Source organism: Prionailurus bengalensis, chromosome C1, assembly GCF_016509475.1.
Source record: "Prionailurus bengalensis isolate Pbe53 chromosome C1, Fcat_Pben_1.1_paternal_pri, whole genome shotgun sequence".
Taxonomy (NCBI): Eukaryota; Metazoa; Chordata; class Mammalia; order Carnivora; family Felidae; genus Prionailurus; species Prionailurus bengalensis.
Genome location: NC_057345.1, coordinates 155398544 through 155425549, shown reverse-complemented (window position 1 = coordinate 155425549; position 27006 = coordinate 155398544). Strand labels below are relative to the sequence as shown.

Genomic DNA, 27006 nt, shown 5'->3' with positions numbered 1-27006 from the left:
TAAAGCACTGTAAAAAATTTACATGTCTACCAATAATATGTAACGCATTTGTCAGTGTTTTTGAAAACACATATTAACAATTTTTTAAAGCTAAGACAAACTCAGATGACTTCAGGGCCACACAGATAACGAAGTATGTGAAATGGCACAGAGTAAGAAAAGAGGAAGTCATGGAAACTCAGCAAATGTAACTGGGGACGGGGGGGGGGGGGGACTTATAATGGCCAAACAAAATAAATCTTTATTCAGCCCTTGTCTTTTTTTTTTTAATTTTTTTTTCAACGTTTATTTATTTTGGGGACAGAGAGAGACAGAGCATGAACGGGGGAGGGGCAGAGAGAGAGGGAGACACAGAATCGGAAACAGGCTCCAGGCTCTGAGCCATCAGCCCAGAGCCTGACGCGGGGCTCGAACTCACGGACCGCGAGATCATGACCTGGCTGAAGTTGGACGCCTAACCAACTGCGCCACCCAGGCACCCCAATTCAGCCCTTGTCTTAATGGAATACACCTCATTTTGATTCTTTAAATTTTAAAGCAAGACCTTCCTTGACTAGAGAAAGTAGTATAATCTTTGATGAGATCATTAATTTTACTATATACATTTTAACCTTATTTTCTTTCTTTATATTTTTCCTCAAATTTTATAGTTATGAGAAGAACTATTCTCCCCTAGATTTAGGATTTATTGTATCTTGTATTGATTTTATCAACAAAATATTTTATGGTAGATATGTTGAAAACAATAAAAAAAATATGATCTTATACTTTGCTCGTTCATAAGCACAATTTTCTAACTTTTGCAAGTTGGTATAAAATCTTTAACTTTAAATATAAGATTATTTTAATACATATATTATTCACATATCAGGAATAGAAGAAAAGAAAATACACCACTTGTTCTGAATATAAGCAATATCCTGCTAAGATTGATATTTAACCTCATAAAACATCCTTGGGAAGAAAAAAGAAATCCCATTATTTTAGCTTGACAAAAAACAGAAGAGGAAAATTCTAGTTTCTTTTTGATAATGGTGGTTATCCTGTGGTCTGGGAGAAAGGGTGAAGGCCATAGGGAAAATTGGCTCTGTTCTCATTTTTCTAGTCCCACTGCATCAATAAACTTCGGCAAGTTTCAACACAGAGCACAGAATGTAAGCATGAAGCAGCTTGGCCTCTCTTAGCACTTTGTTATGCCCTTTACCCTGATGAGACTGTCAAGTAGAGAGAGCCAAGTAAAGGATTCCCATTGCTACAGGATGCATCAAAAAAAAAAAAAAAAAAAAAGACAAGAAAAAAAAAAAAGAAAAAGATTTCAAAGCAGAATGTTCCTCAGTCTGTCAGTCTGACATGAGGATGATGATGATTAAAGAGAGTTTGGAAATGAGTCAGTAGTAATTCTAATTGTACTTTTGTATTTTGGGCTGTTATTTATGCCATATTTCTTTCTTTAGACCTGAAAAATAAAAGACCTAGAGATAAAATAAAGCATAAAATTACAGCCATTTTCTCAACACTTCCAATTTATATTTAAGAAAAAAGGTAAAGCTGCCATAGTCTGCTGGGTGTAAAAGAAATTGTTATATGATACTGACAACTGGAAATAAAACCTGTGTTTAAAACTGTTCCTTAACTGTTTGTGCTCAAAATATATATTATCCTCTTTTAAATTTTTAATGTTTATTTATTTTTGAGACAGAGAGAGACAGAGCATGAGCAGGGGAGGGGCAGAGAGAGAGGGAGACACAGAATCTGAAGCAGGCTCCAGGCTCTGAGCTGTCAGCACAGAGCCTGACGTGGGGCTCGAACTCACGAACCATAAGTTCATGACCTGAGCCGAAGTCGGACGCTTAACCGACTGAGCCACCCAGGCGCCCCAATCCTCTTTTAAAAATCATTTTGGAAAATAAAAAGAACTTTAAAACTAAAGGATTTTTTTAGGTGTTCTGAAATAGATTCCATCTGTTAGTTTTATTTTTTCTAATACATGAGGCCATATGAGAACTATCTCATACCATAAATTCATTTCTTTTGATTCTTAAAGGTAATCATGAGTGGGATAAAAATAACATTGCTTCAGAGAAACTATGCCTTAGAATAGGACAGAATCTTTGAAGAGTAACACAAAGTTTTAGATGCTTATTTTGGGCTTGATGTTAAAAACTTAAATAATTAAATTAGAATCTGTTCTGCTTATAATAAAGGAGGGGGCAGGAAAACATAGAGCTTCAGTATTGTATAGGAAAAAAAAAATCCATGAGGGCTTCCAAATTCATCATGTTCATAAAATGTTTCTTGAAAACTAATCAGAAGAGAAAAATTTGTTTCCAACATCTTATGTTATATTTAGATATATACTTTCAAATGTACCCTGGAAACAACACCAAAACACAGCCTGTAAATAGTTTATTCATTCATTTATGTATCCATTTGTCCTTATACAAACCGCAAAGTTGACTTTTCATTCTATTGCTCCTACACTTGTTGCCTGGAATTATGTATAACTAGAACTCTAATTTATTAAAATTAACAGAGTCATTCACTATAAGATAATCAAATTTATTTGAGTGGAATTCTCTGTGGTTTAGACTTTGGGTTCTTCTATCAGATTAGTATTGGAACTGATTGGCAGATATCTCCCTGCATACATAAATATTGTATAAATTAGGCAGCTCCTTGTAAAAGAATTTTAAAGGACTTGAGTTCTGAGCTTGTAGAGTTGGGGTCAACAAACATACTCTATTCTCAAAATTTCATTTGCTTTAAAAATGTATACTCCCTTTGGTAAATCCCCATAGATCTTCTCGTCTTTAACACTGTTGTATTTTAACTACTTTTGAAAAACTGTAAGCATGTATGTATCTGTTAAAACTTTATATTACTCATGATTTAAAAAATATTTGCAATCATGAAAGTTACTTTAACATGGACTTTTTCCTCTGTTGCTTTCTATTTTCTCTTTTAAGTTCCCTCTAGCTCTCATACATGTCAAATGCAGGAAATGAGACAATTTTCCACCTTAAACCAAATTAAAAAAAATTTTTTTAATGTTTATTTACTTTTGAGAGAGAGAGACAGAGGCGTGAGTAGGGGAGGGGCAGACAGAGGGAGACACAGAATCTCAAGCAGGTTCCAGGTCCTGAGCTGTCAGCACAGAGCTCAATGTGTGGTTCGAACTCACGGACTGGGAGATCATGACCTGAGCCGAAGTCGGATGCTCAGTCGCGTGACTGAGCCACCCAAGCACCCCAAACCAAATTTTAAATAACTTTACTACTAACTTTAGAAATGTGGGGGCGCCTGGGTGGCGCAGTCGGTTAAGCGTCCGACTTCAGCCAGGTCACGATCTCACACTCCGTGAGTTCGAGCCCCGCGTCAGGCTCTGGGCTGATGGCTCAGAGCCTGGAGCCTGTTTCTGATTCTGTGTCTCCTTCTCTCTCTGCCCCTCCCCCGTTCATGCTCTGTCTCTCTCTGTCCCCAAAATAAATAAACGTTGAAAAAAAAATAAAAAAAAAAAAGAAATGTGGATAAAAGCTTGCTAAAATGTTAATTTCAGTAAAGTTCAACAGAGAGTGTATATGTGCCCAACGTTTTGCTATATGCTCTGGATAAATAAGATGTATTCCTTGCCCTTGAGAAGCTTCAGAACAATGGTCTTCAAGCATTTTAAATCATACATCTCCACTAGTAAAACAAAAAAAAAGTTTCTGCATGTATGGTTCTCCTATATACGTACATATGCATGTATATGTATTTACATGTAATATAATATATTACTGTAAAAATATATTATCTAAACTATATGAATGTTTAGACATAGAAGTTAGAAATGATAAAGAAAGATAAATACAGATACAACTATTTTTACTTTGCTTCTCAACAGATCTTCTTGCTTACCCCATAGGTTATATGCATTAGAATTTGGAGCTCACTGGTCTTGAGGGGAGAATAACATGTAAATAAATAATTTGAATAAAGTGGTCAATTATCTGATAGACATTAATACAAGGCACTAGAACACGGAAATACTTCATGGAAGAGTCACTAGATCTAAGCCTTTCTGTATAAAGAGGAGATAGTGATGCAAAGAAAAGGGAGAAGGGGATGCCTTGGCTGGCTCAGCTGGTACAGCTTGGACTCTTGATCTCAGGGTCCTGAGCTGGAGCCCCAGTTAAGCCCTACATTGGGTATAGAGCTTAATTTTTTTTTTAAGTGGAGGAGAAGAGGGTGGAAAGAAGAGCATTCCAGCCAGAATAAGCATCTACATAAAGGCATAGGGTCACCTCCTGAAACATGGAGGTGACCATGAAAAAGTTCAGGACTGATGAAATGTAGAACCCACGTTGAGCATGGTGAGCAAAGATACTGAGGAAGCAGAAGCCAGGTAACAGACACAAATAGCTTGGATCCTATCAAAGTATGGGAAATCTTTGAAGAGATTTAAGAGGGTGACTGAAGGTCATGGTCAGATACTTGTTTCAGATTGCACCTCTGGGCAGCTGTATTGAGAATGGATGGGAAGAGACACAAACGGAATCAGGGATACTCATCAGTAAACTACCACAGATGAGATGAAGAGTAACACAAAGCAGGGCAATGCAGCTCTCACAAGGGGATGAGAAGTAGCACGCGGAAAAAACTCTGTAGAATTCAATCGTGGTTTTCTGGAAGTGGCTGGTGAGTGAAAAGGAATAATCTTAGTTACTCTGCAGTTTCCTGACGTAGATGACTGGCTATTTTTAACTGAGATGGTGAACACAGTAGCAGGAAAGATTTGGGGCAAGGAGGAGATACGCAGATTCTTCTTTAAGATTTACATAAAAATCATAAACATTTGGGGTGCCTGGGTGGCTCAGTCAGTTAAGCGACTAACTTCGGCTCAGGTCATGATCTCACGGTTCTTGAGTTCAAGCCCCACATCGGGTTCTGTGCTGACAGCTCAGAGCCTGGAGCCTGCTTCAGATTCTGTGTCTCCCTCTCTCTCTCTGCCACTCTTCTGCCCACACTCTGTCTCTGTCTTTCTTTCAAAAATAAATAAACATTAAAATTTTTAAAAATTATAAACAAAATTATAGTAATGAATTAAAAAAGAACAAATTAGTTACTTTACTTTTGAAAGGAAATTTTTGTATTTCAAACAATATTTATAATATTTACACAAAATATTTGTAAATCATTTGGTTTAAGTTCTCCCAGTCTTTTATTTACTTTAATGCTCCTTTGTGTATATATAATTATTATCTCTGCTTTTTTATGTCTATTTTTCTCATCTAACATATCCTAACAAATGTCATATTTAATGACATTTCTCTTATAAATGAAATTTTAGTAGCTGTGTAATCTTCTGGATGTACCACAAGTTTTTAAAAAACTCTAATATTGGATGTGTATGTTATTTTCAATATTTCAAATAATTATATAGAATTATATGATATATTTCCATTTGTCTAGAAATCTACTGGTTGTTTAAGATACAAAAGCATAAGCATATGGAAGTTCCTTCACATATTTTGCTACTAACCTATTTCCATCAATAGTATATGAAACTATATGCAATAAAAAATCTTGCTCATTTGATAGATATAATATTACAACATTTTATTCCCATTTCTTTGGGTACTTTTTTTAACGTTTATTTATTTTTGAGACAGAGAGAGACCGAGCATGAGGAGGGGAGGGTCAGAGAGAAGGAGACACAGAATCCGAAGCAGGCTCCAGGCTCTGAGCTGTCAGCACAGAGCCCGACACGGGGCTCAAACTCACGAACTGTGAGATCATGACCTGAGCCGAAGTCGGATGCTTAATAGACTGAGCCACCCAGGTGCCCCTGAGTACTGTTGAAGATGAACTTTTTAATATGTTTATTAGCTCTTTATATTTCTTTTTTATATAAGTTGTTTCATTTCTTTTAGCCCATATTTTCACTGGAGTCTTATTGATGATTTTATTAATTTGTGAATGTCCTTCAATAATAAAAGTAATCACCCCTCACTGTCATCTATGAAATAATGTTTTAAGTAGTTGCCTATTTATCTTTTTATGTAGCTTATGATTTTCTATCCCTTCATATTCCCTATTTGGAATTATCTTTTTTTTATAATAATATGTATTTTGAGGAAATTTGGAGACTACCAAAAAACACCAAGAAGACAATAAATTAAATCTACACTTAACCACCCCAATATAACTAGTTTTATTATATACACATATGCATTTTTTAATCATCCTTTGATCCATGCATAAATGGCATCACTGGGAGAGCTGTTTTATAGCCTCCTTTTTCACTTATTAATACATTTCAGATAGTCTGCCAATAATAAAATATGCTATAGAAACACTTATTTTAACGACCTCAGAATATTATTTTGAGTGGATATGTAATAATTTATTTAAATCATTCATTTTTTTCCAGACATGCAGAGGTTTCTCATGTTCATTATGTTAAATATTATGTCAGTAAACATCTTTGTATACATAGCTCTGTGTTCCTAATTGACTATTTCAATAAGGTTTTTAAATAGTTAGAATCCCTAGGTCAAAGAGTATATAAAAAGTAAGGTCTTTTAATACATAGTAACAAATTACCTTCTAGAAAATTTAAACCAACTTACCTATGCATCCCTATAGTATGACATGGTTCATTTCTCCACATCTTCACCAATACTGGATATAATGATGATAACTACACATTTGTGTGCTTCCAATGTGCCAGGTTCTATATCTACTTTACTGGCAAAGTGTCTGAACATTAGAAAGTTTAAAGTTTATTTAAATCTTCACAAATAATTGGAGAATAAACTCAAGGTTCAGTATGATCTTAAAAACGATGCTTTCTGTCAGTACGCTAGACTATTTCCCAAAGTTTTATATGTTTAAATGAGCATTATTTATCAAGTATCTTTGATTACTAGTTATGTTGAACATTTTATTTTCAGTTGAGGGGTCACCAGAAGTTCTTTTGCAAAAAGTTCCCTCAAGATCTTGCCAATCATCCTAAGGAAGTTTATACTTTCTCAGCAATATCCAGAAACTCTCTATATTTTATTTTATTTTATTTTTTTTAATTTTTTTTCAACGTTTATTTATTTTGGGGACAGAGAGAGACAGAGCATGAATGGGCAAGGGGCAGAGAGAGAGGGAGACACAGATTCGGAAACAGGCTCCAGGCTCTGAGCCATCAGCCCAGAGCCCGACGCGGGGCTCGAACTCACGGACCGCGAGATCGTGACCTGGCTGAAGTCGGACGCTTAACCGACTGCGCCACCCAGGCGCCCCTCTCTATATTTTAATAATATTGACCATTTGTACTTACATATGCTGTGAATATTGTAAGTGTCTTTCCTTATGTAAGTTGAATTTGGAGCATTTTCTAATATATAGCTATGAATTTTCCAATTAATTTTTTTGTAGATATCAACAATCTGATTGTAAAATTTATAGGGCAAGGCAAAGTGGTTAGAATACCAAAGCAATTTTGAAATAGAAGAGGATGCATACTATCTGATCTGAAGACTTACTATAAAGCTACAGTAATCAAGACAATGTGATAATGGGAAAACATATAAATACATATATCAGTGGGACGAATAGAGAGGTTAGAAAGAGACCTAAACAAATATGACTGCTTTCTGACAAAAATACAGAGGCAATTTAATAGGGAAAAGACGTTCTTTTTTTTAAATGGTGAGGGAACAGTTGAATGTCCATATGGAATTACTGAACCTCAATTGTTTACATTATACAAAAATTTTCTCAAAATTAAATCATATACCTAAATGTAAAACATGAAATTATAAAATATTTAGAAGAACAGGTCAAAATCCTTGTGACCTTAGGCTAGACAAAGAGTTTATTGACATAACACCAAACCATAATACATAAAAGAAAAAAATTGATAATTATGACTTCATAAAAGTGGAAAACCCCCCTACTCTGTGAAAAACATTAAATTATACAAAGAACAAGCCACAGAAGGGGAAAAGTTTGCAAATTTCACATTTCCCAAGATTTGCATCCAAAATATTTATAAAGAACTCTCAAAACTCAACAATAGAAAGCAACTCAGTAAAAAATAGAGCAAAACAAAATATACAAAGAGTTTTTAAAACTTAACAAAAAAGGAAGAAAAAGCAATTAAAAAATGGCCAAGGACCTGCACAGACACCTCACTCACCAAAGAAGATACACAGATGACAAATGAGAATATGAAAAGATGTTCCATATCACATGTCATCAGGGAAATACAAATTAAAACAAGATACTATTAACACCCATTAGATAGCCAAAATCCAAAACACTGACAACACCAAATGCTGGAGAGAAAGTGGAGCCAGAGGAATTCTCATTCATTGCTGATGGGAATGCAAAATGGTATAGGAACTTCAATGAGTTTGGTGGGTTCCTATAAAAAAACTAAACCTACTCTCACCATGACTTAGCGATTGCACTTCTTGGTATTTACCCAAAGAGATGAAAACTTATGGTCCAAGTAAAATTGTGCACATGAATGTTTCTAGAAGCTTTATTCATAATTGCCAAAATTCAGAAGCAACCAAGATGTCCTTAAGTAGGTGAATGAATAAAGTGTGATAAATCTAGACAATTTAAATATTCTTTAGTGCTATGAAGAAATGGGTTATCAAGCCACAAAACGATATGGAGAAAACTTGAATGCATGTTATTAAGTGAAAGAAGCCAATCTGAGAAGTAAGTCTACATACTATATGATTCCAACTATATGACATTCTTTTTTTTTAATGTTTATTTAGTTTTAAGACACACAGAGAGAGTGCAAGTTGGGGAAGGGACAGAGGATTTGAAGCAGGTTCTGTGCTGACAGAAGAGAGCTGGATGTGGGGCTTGAACTCACAAATTGTGAAATCATGACCTAAGCCGAAGTCAGACGTTTAACCAACTGAGCCACCCAGGCACCCCAAGACATTCTTTTTTTTAATGTTTATTTATTTATTTTTTGAGAGAGGTTGACAGAACCCAAGCAGGGGAGGGGCAGAGATGGAGGGAGAGAGAAATCCCAAACAGGCCCTGTAATGATAGTGCAGGGTTCGAACCCACAAGTGAGATCATGACCTAAGCCAAAACCAAGAATCAGGTTCTCAACTGAATGGGCCACCCAGGTGCCCCTAACTATAAGACATTCTGAAAAGGGCAAAACTATGGAGACAGTAAAAAAAAAAAAAAAATAGTGGTTGCCAGGGGCTGGGAAGGAAGGATAAATAGATAGAACACAAACTATTTTTTAGGATAGTAAAAATATTCTGTATGATACTATAATGATGGAAACATGTCATTATACATTTGTCCAAACCCATAGAATATAAAACACCAAGAATGAAATGTAATGTGAACTATGAACTTTGAGTGATTATAATGTGTTAGTGTAGGTTCATCAGTTATAATAAATGTATCACTCTGGGAGGGGATATAAATAATGGAGGAGGCTATGCACATGTCGGGGCAGGGAATATATGTGAAATTTCTATACTTTCTTCTCAGCTTTGTTGTGAATCTAAAAAGAACTGCTCTAAAAAATAGTCCTTTTGAAAATGTTGGACAAAACATTTCAAAATATTTGAACAAACACTTCACAAATGTATAGGTGTGAATATTCACAAGGAAAGTTGTTCAATATTATTATTCATTATGGGCATTAAAATTAAAAACTGCAATGACAATTAGAATGGCAAAAAAAAATAACAACTGACAATACCAAATGCTGGTGAAAGTGTGAAAAAGTGTGAATGCTCATTCATTATAGGTGGGAATGCAAGATGGTAAAAGCCATTCTGGAAAACAGCTTTACAGTGTCTTAGAAAGTTAAACTTATACTTAACACATGATACACAATTTCATTAGGGCATTTACCCAAGATAAATGAAAACAGTTTTTCACAAAAATTTCTACTGGGATGCTTATTGCAGCTTTATTCAGAACACCAAGAACTAAACAACCTAAGTGTCCTTCATTGAGTGATTGGATAAACAGACTGTGGTACATACAGACAATGGAATACTACTTAGCAATAATGAGGAGCAAACTATTGACACACATAAGAGCATCAATGAATTACAGATGCATTATTCTCAATGCAAAAGGCCAGATGCGAAAGACTACATTCTGTATGTTTCTATTGATTTGATATTCTGGAAAAGGCAAAACTACAGTGACACAGAGCAGGTCAGTTGCCAGGGACTGGAGGAGGTAGGGGGGAGCTGACAAGGGGCAGCTCAAGGGAATTTGGAAAGTGATGGAACTGTTCTGTGTCTTGATTGTGGTAAAGGTTACACAGCTTTGTGCAACTGTCAAGCTCGTGAAACTATAACCGAGAAGAGTGAATGTTACTGTTTATAAATATAAAAATGAATAAATGACTTCTCACTTTTTATTTTTTGCATTATTTATGCAAATGGTCAATATTATTAAAATATAGAGTTGTTAGATATCACTGAGAAAATATAAACTTCATTAGGATGATTGGAAAGCTCTTGTGGGAACTTCTTACAGAAAAAAACTTGTAGTGACCTCTTTCCTGAACCAAAGTCACATAAATTCTTGAAAGCTATTGAATTTATTCAATGTTAGATGATGTTTTAAGTGTTGAAAATATTTAAAGTAATTTAAAATACTTTAAAATAATATTTTATTTTAATTTGTTTAATGTTTATTTATTTTTGAGAGAGAACGCAAGCATGTGCGTTCATGTGCATGAACGGAGGAGGGACAAAGAGAGAGGGTGAAAGAGGATCCGAAACGCTCTGTCTGCACTGAGAGCAGACAGACTGATGTGGGACTCGAACTCCCAAACAGTGAGATCACCACCTGAGCCTAAGTAAGACGCTTAACTGACTGAGCTACCCAGGGACCCCTAAAATAATATTTTAAATATTTTAAATCCTTATCTACAATTTACCTAATATTGTATGTATAGATCACACCATAGTTTTCCCCATATAGTTAAAACATTGTGCTAGTATCTTCTATTCAGTAAGCCATTGTCTGTCTCTGCTTCATTCCCCCTCTCCTATTTGAAATGCCTTCTCTAGCAGACACTAATTAATTATGTATACTTGGGAGCATTAATAGTCTTTCATTGGGGAACTTCCCAATTGACTTCTTTGTTGCATTTTATGATTGCATGTATAAACTGACAGGTTTTAGACTTTCTATTCCATTCCATTGCTCTGATGATTGGTTTTTGTGTGTGTCCTTGTTAGGCATTGATATCCTATATACGTGTGTGTGTAATATGTAATTCTGTCGCTTAATCAAGTAAAGGTTGTAGTCATTGCCATTGTAATTAAAGTCATAAGAGTGGTTTGGCTTGATCAGGGACAGCAGGGAGGACAGATGAACAATAAGGTGAGCACTGTCATTTGAGCACAAGTAAAATGTCAAGAACTTTTATGGGTGTGTGTTATTTGCCCTCTACATTGTTTATTGTTTTTAATTACCTGATTTCATTCATTTATATTACCTATGGCCACCTATCAGTATTTGAGTTTGTGATTCACTTTGTGATTCACCTTGTGAAGGAACAGAGGAAGGAGAACCTGCCTTTACAAAAGGGTCTACAAGGTGTGAGGCAAACCAAGAGGGAGGGGTGTTACAACAGTCCAGGGAGTGGAAGAAGAAAAATGAAGTTAACAGTGTCAAATACCCCTGGGAGAGCCAGTCAAGATACGGGCTGCCGGGTCATCTGTGCCTTTAGAGAGAGCATGCTCTGTTAAATGGGGTTAGAAATCAGATCGCACTGTGCTGAGGAGTGACTGGATCTTAGAAATTGGAGATAATGAATGTAGACTGCTGTATGGAGACTTTGAATGGGTTGGGGAGGAGAGAAATTGGATAGTAGGGCTGGTGAAATCTGGTGAAGAGAGATCAGTTTGCTTTTGTTTGCTGATTAACTTTTTTTTGGATAGAAGTTTGAAGAATGTATACAGGTTGAAAGAAAAGAGTGAACAAAGAAGAAAAAATTGAAGATAAAGTACAAAAAGGAAATAACTAATGGCCAAAGCATCAGTGAATAGGGAATAAAATCAAACACAGGCTGTGCCTTGAATAGCAAGGATTCCTGATCCTTTAAGAATGGAGGAAAGAAAGAATGTTGATACATGTAGCTGTTTGATGCTGGAGGGAATGGCAAGGATGCACAAGTAGTTTCCACACAATGACCTCAATTTTCTTGTTAAAATAGCAGGTGCACCAAGAATGAAGGGGAGAGATTGTATGGCCTGAGTGGGGCGATAAACTTTTGAAATAGTGTCTGACCATGGTCATAGGGAAAGGATTAGTGGATGCTATTGAGGAACTAACTCAGATTAGAAAACCATAAATCTGCAGAGTGGGTCATTTGCTCCTGTAGTACTCATGTGCCTGGGTATAAGGGAGGGTTCACTATACTTTGGATTCAAGGCTGCAGGTACCATGTAAGAAAGGACAGGCTGTAGAAATGTAGAGAGTAAGCTGCTGGTGTCCAAGCTCAATTTCAAGCAAGACTTGGTGAATATGGAAAGATCCAAGTCTGACTGAATTCAAAGAAAAAGAAGTGAAAAGAAAAGGGTTTATTTATAACCTCACTCCTGACTTAATCTTGTTTTTACTTTATTTTTTCCTTTCCCTATTTTTTTATTTGTTTTACATTCAATCATTATTTCATAAGACACATTTTAGATACAAAGCCAGGTATAAGCAAATAAAAGGAAACTAAAAACACTCCGATGGTCAGAGGTGAGTCTCACTTTAATACGAGAAGCTGGAATTTAAAGTGTCTCCATTGAGCTTTAATTGAGAACAAGATGTTGAAGATGGTTAGGAGGCTTTGTGGTTGATATGGAGTGGTTATCTATTGAGATTGTGGAGGTTAGGGTTTGATAAGTGGTTCTCATCTTGGGATAATTTTGTACCAAGGGGACACTAGGCAATGTCTAGAGACAGTTCTGGTTTTTCCAAAGCGGGGTGTGTGTGTGTGTGTGTGTGTGTGTGTGTGTGTGTGTGTGTGTAATACTCCGGATGTCTAGTGCCAGGGGTGCTACTGAATATTTTATAATGCATGAAATAGCACCCAAAGCGAAGAATTATCTGATCCAACTGTTAGTATTGCTGAGGCTGAGAAACCTGGGATAGTTGAACTACTTGTAAGAATGATGGAAGAATGAGAATGGTAGTAGATATCTGGAGAACCATTGAAAAAAGGTGGAGGGGCGCCTGGGTGGCCCAGTTGGTTAAGCGTTCGACTTCAGCCAGGTCACAATCTCGCGGTCCGGGAGTTCGAGCCCCGCGTCGGGCTCTGGGCTGATGGCTCGGAGCCTGGAGCCTGCTTCCGATTCTGTGTCTCCCTCTCTCTCTGACCCTCCCCCGTTCATGCTCTGTCTCTCTCTGTCCCAAAAATAAATAAACGTTGAAAAAAAAAAAAAGAAAAGAAAAAAGGTGGAGAAGGAGGACCCACCCAGGGCATGGGCATGCCAGATGATGGGAGATTCAAAGATGTACATTTGTGGGTGGCAGTTTGTGAGAAAATGGAGGAGTCAGTCCATGGGGAACTGGATTTGGGGTACAAATTTGTAAAGGATTCCTGGCTTAAACTCTTGTAAAGCAAATACAGGGAGAATGAAAGCAAGGGATTTTTATAAGAAAGCATATGCTATTTTCCACTTGCTTTTGAAGTCGCATTTCAGTTACCCTTAAATAAAAGACTTTATAGCTCTTTCCTTTGAAGTTTCCAGATAAACGCAATGAAGATTAATACTGGTTTGAAGGAATAGATCTCTGACATGGGGACGTTACATGAGAAGTCCTTGTTTTCTCCATAATCTTCCATGGTTCTTGCATTTCTCATGTTTTCTTTTCTTTTGGTTTTCCCAAAACAGATAATACCAGTTACCTCTTCAGGTCAAACTCATAGAGCTGACTGTCTCTTCTGTCTACACCACATGTAAGAGGTACTCTCTGTTTTGGTTTAATTAAAATAGACCTTCTAAACAATTGTGACCTTCACTACATCATTTCTTTAGTACTACACTACTGAACATTTATTTCCTTTACATGATACACCATTTACAATCCCTGCCTTTTGGAATATTGAAGGAGTTGGAATATTTGATAGGTTCTGAGACCTCCTAATCTATTTTTTATTTGGATGGCTAGATATTCTTTTCACACTGACTTAATAACACTGAAAAAGAATTGATTTAACTTATTTTTCTGCATATCAAATTGGCTAAACCTTTCAATTCTGTACAGGAAAGTCAATACTGAATGGCTTTTAAGATAATATCAATGTATGTGATGCATTCACCTATAGTTCAGATGGATTGCAAACAGGTCATCTGGGCCATACACACTTCCAGATTCCTGTGCTCTGCACTTACTATTTCATAATGTTTCATAGAAAATTCCAAACAGATTACCATCAAATGAAAGTTGATGGCTCACTTGTTGAAGATCACAAATAGACTAATTTATTTTAATTTCCAAACCTCATATATCTTCTAATAAATCAGATGTACAAAGGAAGACATGTGTCTTTTAAAAAATTAGTACTACTTGGGGCGCCTGGGTGCCTCAGTCAGTTAAGTGTCCGATTTCAGCTCTGGTCATGATCTCACGGTCCGTGAGTTCAAGCCCCACTCGGGGCTCTGTGCTAACAGCTCGGAGCCTGGAGCCTGCTTCAGATTCTGTGTCTCCCTCTCTCTCTGCCCCTCCCCTGTTCATGCTCTGTCTCTGTCTCAAAAATAAATAAACATTAAAAAAATTTTAAAACAAATAAAAGTAAATAAAAATATGCTATACATTCAGAAAAAAATGAAAAGATTAAAAATTAGTACTACAGGAATGAGAAGGTATTTAAATAACTCCCCTCCATCTTCAGTCTCAGTACTTAGAGCTCTCCTAAAATGATAATAAGACTAATGATAGAAGAACAAAGACAACGATATAGAACTTTCTAGCACCATGTGTCATCTATATGTATTATCATAGAGATCTGTAACTACTTTAGGTTCATAATATTTATTCAATTCAAAAAAGGGATTAACTTTCTCCCCTACACAGATGAACAGTTACAGCTTTTAGCACTTTAGTAAGTGATTGGACTAATCCACATTCAATTGCATGCTTCTTGCAAACATTTTGACGTTTTATGTACAAGTAGTAAGTATATTATCATTTTAAAAATATATCTTCTCTTTCTGGTGAAATTAAGAAAGACACATACTAGTTATTTTACATATATCAACAACATTTACCTTAACAAATGATGATTTAGAAAACTTACCAGCAGGTGTTATAGTTCATCATATTCGTTTTTAATTGGCACTATTTGGGCAAAGGTAGTATCTATCTCTCTTGTTTATGCAGTACTAAGTCATTAGGCTTATTTAAAAATGCCACCCTTCTAGGGGCGCCTGGGTGGCTCAGTCGGTTGGGCATCTGACTTCGGCTCAGGTCACAATCTTGCAGCTTGTGAGTTCGCGCCCCGTGACAGGCTCTATTGCGGGCAGCACAGAGCCTGGAGCCTGCTTCTGATTCTGTCTCCCTATCTCTCTGCTCCTCCCTTATTCACTCTCTCTCTCTTTCTCTCTCTCTCTCTCTCTCTCTCTCTCAGAAATTAATAAACATTAAAAAAAAATTTTTTTTAATGCCACCCCTCTATATTCTACATTCTCTTTCCTGTTTTCTTTTTCTCCATAGCACTCGGACCATCTAACATAATATATAATTAACTTTGGTTTTTATTGCTTATATGTTATTACCCTCTAGAATGTAATTTCCACTATGGTGAGAATATTGGTGTGTTTTATTCATTGTTGTTCCTCCCATGCACATCTTAGGCACTTGATACATACTTGCTGAGGAGCGCCTGGGTAGCTGTTGGTTAAGTGTACAACTCTTGATTTTGGCTCCGGTCATGATCTCATGATTGACGAGATGGAGCCCCGTGTAGGGCTCCGTGGGGACAGCGCAGAGCCTGCTTAGGATTTTCTCTCTCTGCCCCTCCCCCGCGCATGCACACTCCTGCACTCTCAAAATAAATAAACTTTTTTTTTTAACATTTATTTATTTTTGAGAGACACAGAGAGGCAGAGTATGAGCATGGGAGGGGCAGAGAGAGAGGGAGACACAGAATTCAAAGCAGGCTGCAGGCTCCGAGCTGTCAGCACAGAGCCTGAGGCAGGCCTGAACTCACAAACCGTGAGATCATGACCTGAGCCGAAGTCAGACGCTCAACTGACTGAGCCACCCAGGCGCCCCTCAAAATAAATAAAGTTTAAAAAAAATACTTACTTGTTGAATGGTTGTGGTTGTTACATAAATCAATCTAATGGCAAATCTAATGGCACCATTAAGAAAGAGATTATCTTCACTGACTTTTCAAAAAACAATTTTACTATTTTTAATTACTTGATTTGCTTTAATTTCTTCACATATCACCTTTTTAAAAGCTTTTCATGAGAAGCACAGTACTGTGCAATTCTATTTCAAGCAGTCTGGACACCCACACCACTGCAAATTCTTTACTCATCTAGCTACTATTTGCATATGGATCCCTCAGAGGTTTATAGCATTCAATCCTTTTCTTTTTTTTTTTTTTTTTTTCAACGTTTATTTATTTTTGGGACAGAGAGAGACAGAGCATGAACGGGGGAGGGGCAGAGAGAGAGGGAGACACAGAATCGGAAGCAGGCTCCAGGCTCTGAGCCATCAGCCCAGAGCCTGACGCGGGGCTCGAACTCACGGACCGCGAGATCGTGACCTGGCTGAAGTCGGACGCTTAACCGACTGCGCCACCCAGGCGCCCCCATTCAATCCTTTTCTAACCTACATGCCTTTCTGGGTCATTGGGGAAATGATTTAGCTCTCTGGTGAGCTTAATAAAGAAGTCAAATGTACTGGAATAAATAAAAAAACTACCAAGTAGGCAATGCTCAACTTTGTTCTTTTCATAGGTGTTTGCATGACTACTTTCTACAACATTAAATTTGCAGTTGTGGCAAAAAAGTGACTTCTGTCTTAAAATTGCATATTACTTGTGTTGTACTTGAAGAGATACTTTAACAAAAGGTCAGTTGGGTGTGGGTTGTAATAGAGCAACAACACTTCCATTGGTATAAACTCTCGCCATGCTAGACCAATAAAAGCCATAATGTGAAAATATGAATAATCCCCCAAATAATTCTCAGTGCACTTTAGGATTCATTACATGGTCTTTTAAATCTGGCTTGTCTTTTTACATACCTACTGCTTGCGTTAATAATAAAATTAATTTCTGAGTAACATATTGGTTGGGCACTTCTTGAAAACAGGAACCACATCTTATCTTGAAACAACCAAAGCACTTAGCCCATTGCCTTGCATGTGGTAAGTCCTAAATGAATTTTGAATGAATATATCCTTGGATGGGTGAGGAAAAGATGTAGAAGTTGAAGACAAGACTGACCAAGGAAATCAAAATAAAAGATCATCAGTACTTTTTCATTTTAAATTATGAATATTTGATATTGGGTCTTACCAAATAAAGAAGGCAGAAATCATCTACTTTCTCAAGCTATCCCATGAGAATAAACTATTTCAACCTACATTGTAATTCAAACTTCTAAATGAAGATTTTTACATTAGTTTATTATTATAATAAGCTGTTTTGTTTTTTTCTTTTCCAGACATAGGACTCTAAACAACATAGAAAAGGTCCTCAACTATCTTTCTGCTCATTCATATGAACTGTCATTTTATTGAGCCCATATTTTCCAACAAAAGGATAATTTGTTTCACTGTACTTTGGGAAAGTCAGGGAATGAGATTCAAAGAATTGTAGCAGGATTGATGATTAGCTATCTTTCTAAACTATTTGTATATATGCATACATGTTGCAACCAAAGATACAAAATAAATGAAAAGTTTGCAAAGTAGGTGTGCATGCTTTATCAAATCAGAAATAAAATTTTATAAGGATGCCTAGGGGCACCTGGGTGGCTCAGTCGGTTAAGCGTCTGACTTCCGCTCAGGTAATGATCTCACAGTTTGTGAGTTCGAGCCCTGAGTCTGGCTCTGTGCTTACAGCTCGGAGCCTGGAGCCTGCTTCGGATTCTGTGTCTCCCCATCTCTCTGTCTCTCCCATGCTCATGCTCTGTCTCTCAATAATAAACATTAAAAAAATTTATAAGGATGCCTATATTTTTATGTTAATAGTACTACCCTTTATAAAAGCGAAGCAAATTTTAATAACCAATGATTTTCTACTGAAACAATATTTTCTTTTAACCATCCCCAATTGAACTAAACAATATATTTCTGGTATAAATGATTTTTTTTTTAATTTTGAAGAGATCTTGTTAAAATATGTATTTTAAGTAAACATGTGTCCTTATTATCCAATTACACATTAGCAACAACTTGCAACAGTTACATAGTTATATTTCAGATCCGTAAAAGCATGTAAATAATAATGTAGGAACTGCTAACCTTGAGATCTCATGAACTCCAGTATCTTCCTGAAGACTCTATGCTTCTGAAAACATCATTTCAGTCAGTTGATATCTCCTTATTTTTTCCTTAAAAAAGAAAACATGTCTCAATATGTCACATAAGGTTATATTTTCAAAGAACAAAGCTAACTACATGGTATAAATATAATGTGACACAGGAAAATCAATAGGAATCGTGGAATATAAACAAGGCATTAAATACAGAACTAAATGATCAGACTGTATATAATTTAGCAGAAAGAATATCCATCCTAGAAGAAGAAATTAGCAAATTTCTAATCAATGAACACATATTACTATGGGAATGAAGTTAAGGAAATCCCATCTTATTAATCAGCATTACACTAGATTTTAATAACTTTCCAGTCTCCAGGAGTTTCATTATCTTAAAGACAAACAAAAATCCAGAAAAAACAACCAAAATGTCATAGCTAAATCATTGATAACAATCAGGATAAATATTTATTATGTTTTTTGATTTGCTTAAAGGAAACTATTTAATTATAAAATTATATCAAGGGGCGCCTGGGTGGCGCAGTCGGTTAAGCGTCCGACTTCAGCCAGGTCACGATCTCGTGGTCCGGGAGTTCGAGCCCCGCGTCGGGCTCTGGGCTGATGGCTCAGAGCCTGGAGCCTGTTTCAGATTCTGTGTCTCCCTCTCTCTCTGCCCCTCCCCCGTTCATGCTCTCTCTCTCTCTCTGTCCCAAAAGTAAATAAACGTTGAAAAAAAAATAAAATAAAATAATAAAATAAAAAAAAATAAAATTATATCAAACATTAATATGTCCTGGTTTTAAGATACTTTACTTAGGCTTTTAAGAAAAATCTTGTGGGGCACCTGGGTGGCGCAGTCGGTTGAGCATCCGACTTCAGCCAGGTCACGATCTCGCGGTCCGTGAGTTCGAGCCCCACGTCAGGCTCTGGGCTGATGGCTCAGAGCCTGGAGCCTGTTTCCAATTCTGTGTCTCCCTCTCTCTGTGCCCCTCGCCCGTTCATGCTCTGTCTCTCTCTGTCCCAAAAATAAATAAACGTTTAAAAAAAAAAAAAAAAAAGAAAAGAAAAATCTTGTTTTTAAAATTAGAGTGCCATAAACTAAAATGATTAGTGCAATAATTTTAAAAGGTAACGACATCCTCACAACAATTATATCCTCGAATTTTCTCAAACTAAAATGTATATAATCACTTTTTCTAAGGAATTAATGAAATTTCCATTCTTTTTTATCTGTCATATACAAATATAAAAGTTTTCCTTAGAGATGAGATAGAGAAATTTGTGAAGTGTGGTTAATGTATTATTTCCACAGTAGCCAGAAGGGAACACAGACCATAACCAATAATAATACGTAGTATAGAAAACCTGTAAATGGGTTACTTGAATGAAGAAATAGCCTGAGTAAAGAACATAGGCTGTTTTGTTCATACAAGCTTAAAACATCAAAATCTTTAAGGAAAAAAAATGCCTCAGGAACATTGTACATCTGGAAGCCTCTTTCTACCTTTAAACATTGTGTATATTTACACAGAAATGCATGGATACATGGATTTAGAACAGACTAGAGTATCTGTGGTACTCATAAGTTTTATCAAATTACGGTTAGAATTATAGAGCTAACTAGAGGGGCACCTGGGTGGCTCAGTCAGTTGAGCATCTGACTCTTGATTTCAACTCAGGTCACAATCTCACAGTTCATGAGATGGAGCTCCACATCAGGCTCTTGAGCTGTCAGCAAGGAGGTTGCTTGGGATTCTCTCTCCTGCTCTCTCTGCCCCTCCCCCATTCATTTGCTCACACTCTCTCTCTCACAATAAACATTTACAAAAAAAAAAAAAAGGAAGAATTATAGAGCACATTAGAGGTTATTGAGTCACTTTGGTTAGCAGAAGAATTTGAGAAATTTTGGGAAGATTGATTCAAAATTCAATTTTAAGTATAATTTTAAGTATCTTAAACTCCGTTGAGAACATTATACCCTCAAATGATGACATACTAAAGACCACTGAAACAATTATTTCTATCACCTGTTGCACTCATTTTGAGGTATATTTCAGAATATAACTTCTTCTGTTTTCTCTGTTAATGATAAATACATATCCTAAGATTGCAGGTCAAGCAAATATACTAACAGATCTCTACCTGCTTATAATCTGTCCAACGAATTAAAACTTTAAAAATTATTTGCAATTAAAACAAAATAATAAAAATAAATAGATGCTGAGTTGACTATGTCTATAAATGTCATGCATAATCTCAACTCAAACTTTCTGGTTAATGAAGATGAATTCATATTATTTAAATGTCACTTTTAACTATTAAGGTATGGTTTAAAATTTTATCCTAAAAATAAAAAGTGTTTGTTGTTATAAAAAAAAAAAGTAAGGAAATTGCTCTCTAGTTCAGTCTCCCTATTTTATACATACAAAAATTGATTGCTATATATTTGATATGCAGCTAAATCTGTAGGAAGAGATTAAGTATTTTGGGGCCACTGATTGTTAAAATTGAAATTGAAAACATAATTGTCTTTTATAACCAAATAAATAAAAGACTTTTCATAGGCATTTAAGTAGTCTATTGAAAAAAACAAAAGTATCTAAATTTACATACCTATAATTACCCTGTAATTTAGACAGAGGCCAAAGGACCCTTGGTAATGGAAAAAAGGAACCCAAACTCTGACCTGTTTGAAAATCAAGTATATAAACATATATTTGATGGACAGGATTGACCCTAACTGAGACCAGTCAAGCCCTGGGAGGAGTCCATCACAAAGCAAGAATAATTCTGGAAGAGAAAGTCATATTCAAAGCAAAGTTCCAAGATTGGACACCTGAGGATCAGTGCTACTTCTGGGTACAATGTGCAGTAGTTGATGCTGGAAACCATTTCAACCTAGCACCCTATTTCTGGAGGTTTGACCTGGGGACATGGGCTGTGTGAGACTGTGTAAGGAAATGTGTGTGCACTTATGCGAGAGAGAATTTAAAGAGTTGTGCTAAGATCTGTGGATCAATAGCACTCACTCTGAGACCCAGTCAACTTTGTAAAGAAAAAATATCTAGGTAATATATCTCAGGAAGATCTAGGGGCTCTTATTCTTCCTCTGCAAGCCCCTCTGGGCACATCAGTGGTGGTCTACACAAGATTTGTGGGCACTGCCATTTTCCAGGATTCCAGGAATTCTGTGTCTATGAAGTAATCATGACCTGAGTTGGATACTCCTAGCATAGCCTGTTATTATACCAGTACTTGAATGGGATCCCAGTTCTATGGGTGACCTGAGCTATGACAAGTGATACCTGGGACTGATTTGTGGACAAAAAGAACCATCCCAGACACTAAGAAAAATAGTCAAGGTGAGTGAAATTTATGGAAGACTAGGAACATGTATACTACTGGAAATGCAACATTATTTGCCGTCATCAATTCTTTGTGGCATTCATCTAAAGAACCCCAGTTTATGATTTTAATTACAATAAAAAATAACAGTGGCATAAATCTATGTTATCATTTAGAATTGTGCACCTAACATTTATGGTTCATATCTGGTGTTTTCTAATATCTGAGGTTCAATTAAGAAACGCCCTGAGAAATACAAATCAAAACCACAATGAGATACCACCTCAAACCTGTCACAATGGCTAAAATTAACAACTCAGGAAGCAAGAGATGTTCATGAGGATGTGGAGAAAGGGGAGCCCTTTTGCACTGTTGATGGGAATGTAAACTGTTGCAGCCACTCTGGAAAACAATATGTAGGTTCCTCAAAAAATTAAAATGAAATTACCCTATGACCCAGCAATTGTGTATTAGGAATTTATCCAAAGGATACAAAAATGCTGATTTGAAGGGGCACATGCACCCTAATGTTTATAGCAGCACTATCAACAACAGCCAAATTATGGAAAGAACCTAAATGTCCATCAACTGATGAATGGATTAAGAAGATGTAGTATATATGGGGCAGCTGGATGGCTCAGTCAGTTGGGCATCTGATTTAGGCTCAAGTCATAATCTCATGGCTGGTGTTTGAGCCCTGTGTCAGGCTCGAGCCCCATGTAGGGCTCTGTGCTGACAGCTCAGAGCCTGAACCCTGTTTCAGATTCTGTGTCTCCCTCTCTCTCTCTGCCCCTACCTTGCTCACGCTCTGTCTCTCTCTCTCTAAAAAATAAATAAACATTTAAAAATATATAAAAAAAGGGCACCTGGGTGGCTCAGTTGGTTGAGCGACCGACTTCGGCTCAGGTCATGATCTCACAGTTTGTGAGTTTGAGCCCTGCATCGGGCTCTGTGCTGATAGCTCAGAGCCTGGAGCCTGCTTCGGATTCTGTGTCTCCCCCTCTCTCTGCCCCTCCCCCACTCATGCTCTGTGTGTATGTGTGTGTCTCTCTCTCAATAATAAGTAAATGTTAAAAAAAAATCTTTTTAAATCAAAAAAATAAAAATATATTCAAAAAAGGAGATCTCAGGGGCGCCTGGGTGGCTCAGTCGGTTGAGCGTCTGACTTTGGCTCAGGTCATGATCTCACGGTCCGTGAGTTCGAGCCTCACGTCGGGCTCTGTGCTGACAGCTCAGAGCCTGGAGCCTGTTTCAGATTCTGTGTCTCCCTCTCTCTGACCCTTCCCCGTTCATGCTCTGTCTCTCTCTGTCTCAAAAATAAGTAAATATTAAAAAAAAAGGAGACGTCATATATATATATGTGTGTGTGTGTGTGTGTGTATTTATATATATATATATATATATATATATATATATATATATAATACTACTCGGTGATAAAAAATAATGAAATCTTACCACTTGCCAACACTGTGGATGGAACTAGAGGGTATTGTGCTAAGCAAAGTCAGTCAGTCAGAGAAAGACAGATATGATATGATTTCATGCATATGTGCAATTTGAGAAACTCAACAGATGAACATAGGGGAAGGGAAGGAAAAACAAGATAAAAACAGAGAGGGAGGCAAACCATAACAGACTCTTAAATACAGAGAACAAACCGAGGGTTGCTGGAGGGGAGGCGGGTGGAGGATCCATTAAATGGGTGATGGGTATTAAGGAGGGCACTTTTCAGGATGAGCACTGAGTGTCATATGTAAGATGAATCACTGGATTCTACTCTTGAAGCCAAGACTACACTGTAGGCTACCTAACTTGAATTTAAATTAAGAAGAAAAAAAAGAAATTCTCTGAAACCCAGTTTTTCACTTTTAGAAATTCCTACAGTATTGCAGAGCTAGAGGGAATGATGACTATCACCTCTCCTTGTTTCAAGTTCCTTGGCTTCCTGGTTGCCTATGGACATTACTGCAAACCACCCTCCAAATCCTAGCGGCCAATTGGAGTGGCAAGGGTCAAGGCACTCTCCCATGTTTGCCAACATTTTCTCTAAAGGGCATCATTGGTAGGTCAGAGGCACAAAGCTCTTGTTGACATGTTTTAGTCAATAGTCATGCTAGATTTCACTGAGGTTACTGAAGGTCACATCACAGTGATAGCCTTGACCGAGCTATAAGATCAGCTTGTGTTATTTTTAATGGGTGATTCATTGATTAACTATAAGGAAATATAACTTAAGACACTCTTATCTTGTTCCTGTGCTAAAAAAACAAAACAACCTAGTATCTCTTGCATGCGATGAGCACTGAGTGTCATATGTAAGTGATGAATCACTAAATTCTACTCCTGAAACTAATATTACACTATATGTCACTGACTAAAATTTAAATTAGAACTTGAAATATTAAAAAAATCTTTTGCAGATGCTGAGTTTTTGAGAATAAAGTTGTTCGTCTCAGAATCACAGAATTTGAGACTCCCAAGCCAGTCATTTCTGCATGTCTGGAAGCCTGGCTCATTTCAGTTTCAGAATTTCAAAAGGAAATGTCCATTTGTGAACACAAGTAAAGAAATGTGAATTTGCTGTTCACTGTTTCTAAGGTGATAAAAATACTTATAAGTTCAGTGCAATAGTTTAATTGCATTTGCAACTGCATCTTAAAATATGGTATTGCATTATTAATACGCCCTCATCCAGTAAAGCATCATTCTCTCTGAAGGACAGCTCCCTGACAGGAACAAAGGACGTAGGGCAAAAGCATCTAGCAGGAAAGACCAATCCACCATGTAAAGTTTGATGCTATTTTTCTAAAAGAAAAAAAAAACACACTGACAGTCATATTGATTCTATTTAGACTTATTTCTTAAGTATCAGTATCACTCTAATTTTGTACCTTCACACACACTTAAGTGCAGTTATCAAAATATATGCAGTATCTACTCACTAAACATCAAAGAATGAATTTCCATGTTTTCCTAACATGTGTTGAACTGTAATAAAGTAGTATCACATGACCAAAAAAGTTTTCTAAAACGATGATAGCACTTATTCATTCTATTTCAGTAAAGTGGACAAGAGTTATCAAAACAAATTAAATCGGTTCTAATGAGGCTATTTATGTATCAGGTATTCACCATGGGATTCTTCCACTCAATCAGCTGTGCTCAAAGGTTTACAAACAATTGTCTAAAATTGCTCAGATAGATCTCTAACACATGGCAAAAGACATAACTATAATTGTGGGAAATTTGCAAGAATTACAAGAAAATCTAGGTGAAAATTCAGGGAAAAATTTTTAAACCTAAAGAGGTATATAATATTCTAAAAAAATTTTAAATTAATGAGATTGACCAAAAAAAGTGGTACAAACTTGATTAGAGTGAGTAAAAGGGATTAAAAAGGTGTTTCAGGCTCTAGGATCACAAGAGTACTTAGGATCAGTGGGTCACAGGGAAGCCTTAAAGAACCTTTATAACAAGGTATGGTATATGTACTCACCTCCAAGACTTTTCTCTCTTTCTACAAATCAGCATGAAAAAAAAATCACTTGGTTAAATTCAGCTCTCTTCCTACTACGACTCTACCCTCACAGCTGAACAGATAATCATGACTAGAGAAAATGTAGGATGTTGAATCACTGGCATAACTATTGATATATGACCACAGACTTCAAGTGGTCCTCAGTAACACCTGACATTCTTTATCACATTCCCCTTATTAATTCAGCCTTTACCCCTATGACACCACTAACAAAAGCACCTTTGCTTCTTTGTAACTCTCCAACATTTCTTTCCATCTCCTCTCTCTCAGTTTATGGTAACAGCTTCTGAGAAAATTGGAAGAACAGTGATTCAATTTCCTCTTTTTTAAAAAACGTTTTTATTTATTTTTGAGAGAAAGAGCACACACACACAAACGGGGAAGGGGCAGAGAGAGAGGGGAATAGAGGATCCAAAGCAGGCTCTGAGCTGACAGCAGCAAGCCTGACACAGAGCTTGAATTTAGGAACCGTGAGATTAGGACCTGAGCCAAAGTCAGACGCTCAACTGACTGAGGCATGCAAGTGCCCCTCAATTTCCTCTCTTATCCATATCTTGTATACCTTTGATATTTGTGCCCATATAGTCAGTCTTCGATGCTGTCATAATGGAGAAACTTCTTTCTCCCACCTAAGATAAATCCCTTCTCTTAGATTCCATTTCCTCTCACTCAGTTTTAGGTCTTTGCTACTTGAATTATTTCCTCTTGCTCCTGCACCACTATTCCTCCTCACCCCCCATTTTACTGAGTTATCCCCATCTGTCTGCAAATATGTTGCAATGTCTCCAAACTTAAAAATCCCTTTTATTCAACACAGTACTGGAAGTCCTAGCCACAGCAATCAGAAAACAAAAAGAAAGAAGAAGGCATCCAAATTGGCAAGGAAGATGTAAAACTTTCACTATTTGCAAATGACATGATACTGTATATAGGAAACCCAAAAGACTCTACCAAAAAACTACTAGAACTGATAAATGAATTAAATAAAGTTGTAGGATAAAAAAACAATGTACAGAAATCTGTTCCATTTCTATCTACTAATAATGAAGCAGCAGGAAGAGAAATAAGGAAACAGTCTCAGGGTGCCTGGGTGGCTCAGTTGATTAAGCGTCCCACTTTGGCTCAGGTCATGATCTTGTGGGTAATGGGTTTGAGCCCCGCATCAAGCTCTGTGCTGACAGCTCAGAGCCTGGAGCCTGCTTCAGGATTCTGTGTCTCCCTAATTCTCTGCCGCTCCCCCTCTCACGTTCTGTCTCTCTCTGCCTCTAAAAAAAAAAATACATGTTAAAAAAAATCTCATTTACAGTTGCATCAAAAATAAAATACCTAGGAATAAACATAACCAAAGAAAAGAAAGGCCCATACTCTGAAAACTATAAAACACTGATGAAAAGGGGCTCCTGGGTGGCTCAGTCACTTAAGCCTCTGACTTTGGCTCAGGTCATGATCTCACAGTTTATGAATTCGAGCCCCACATTGGGCTCTGCGCTGACAGCTCAGAGTTCAGAGCCTGGAGTCTGCTTCAGATTCTGTGTCTCCCTCTCTCTCTCTCCCCTTCCCCCACTTGCTTGCACTCTCTCTCTCTCTCTCTCTCTCTCTCTCTCTCTCTCTCTCAAAAACAAATAAACA

The 27006-nt window shown here is 36.8% G+C and overlaps 1 protein-coding gene and 1 non-coding gene across 2 annotated transcripts in view; one reads left to right on the top strand and one right to left on the bottom strand.

The window, feature by feature from the left end:
• Positions 1 to 27006, bottom strand: part of CSRNP3 (cysteine and serine rich nuclear protein 3) — a 219686-nt gene that overhangs the window by 153682 nt on the left and 38998 nt on the right. Inside the window, exon 3 of the mRNA XM_043576935.1 lies at positions 18475 to 18563. Coding sequence (XP_043432870.1) covers positions 18475 to 18487 — 13 coding nt within the window. The 5' untranslated portion in view covers positions 18488 to 18563. The remainder of the gene's footprint in view (positions 1 to 18474; positions 18564 to 27006) is intronic.
• TRNAQ-UUG lies at positions 22971 to 23055 on the top strand. The gene has a single exon. It is a non-coding gene; the product is annotated as a tRNA-Gln (tRNA).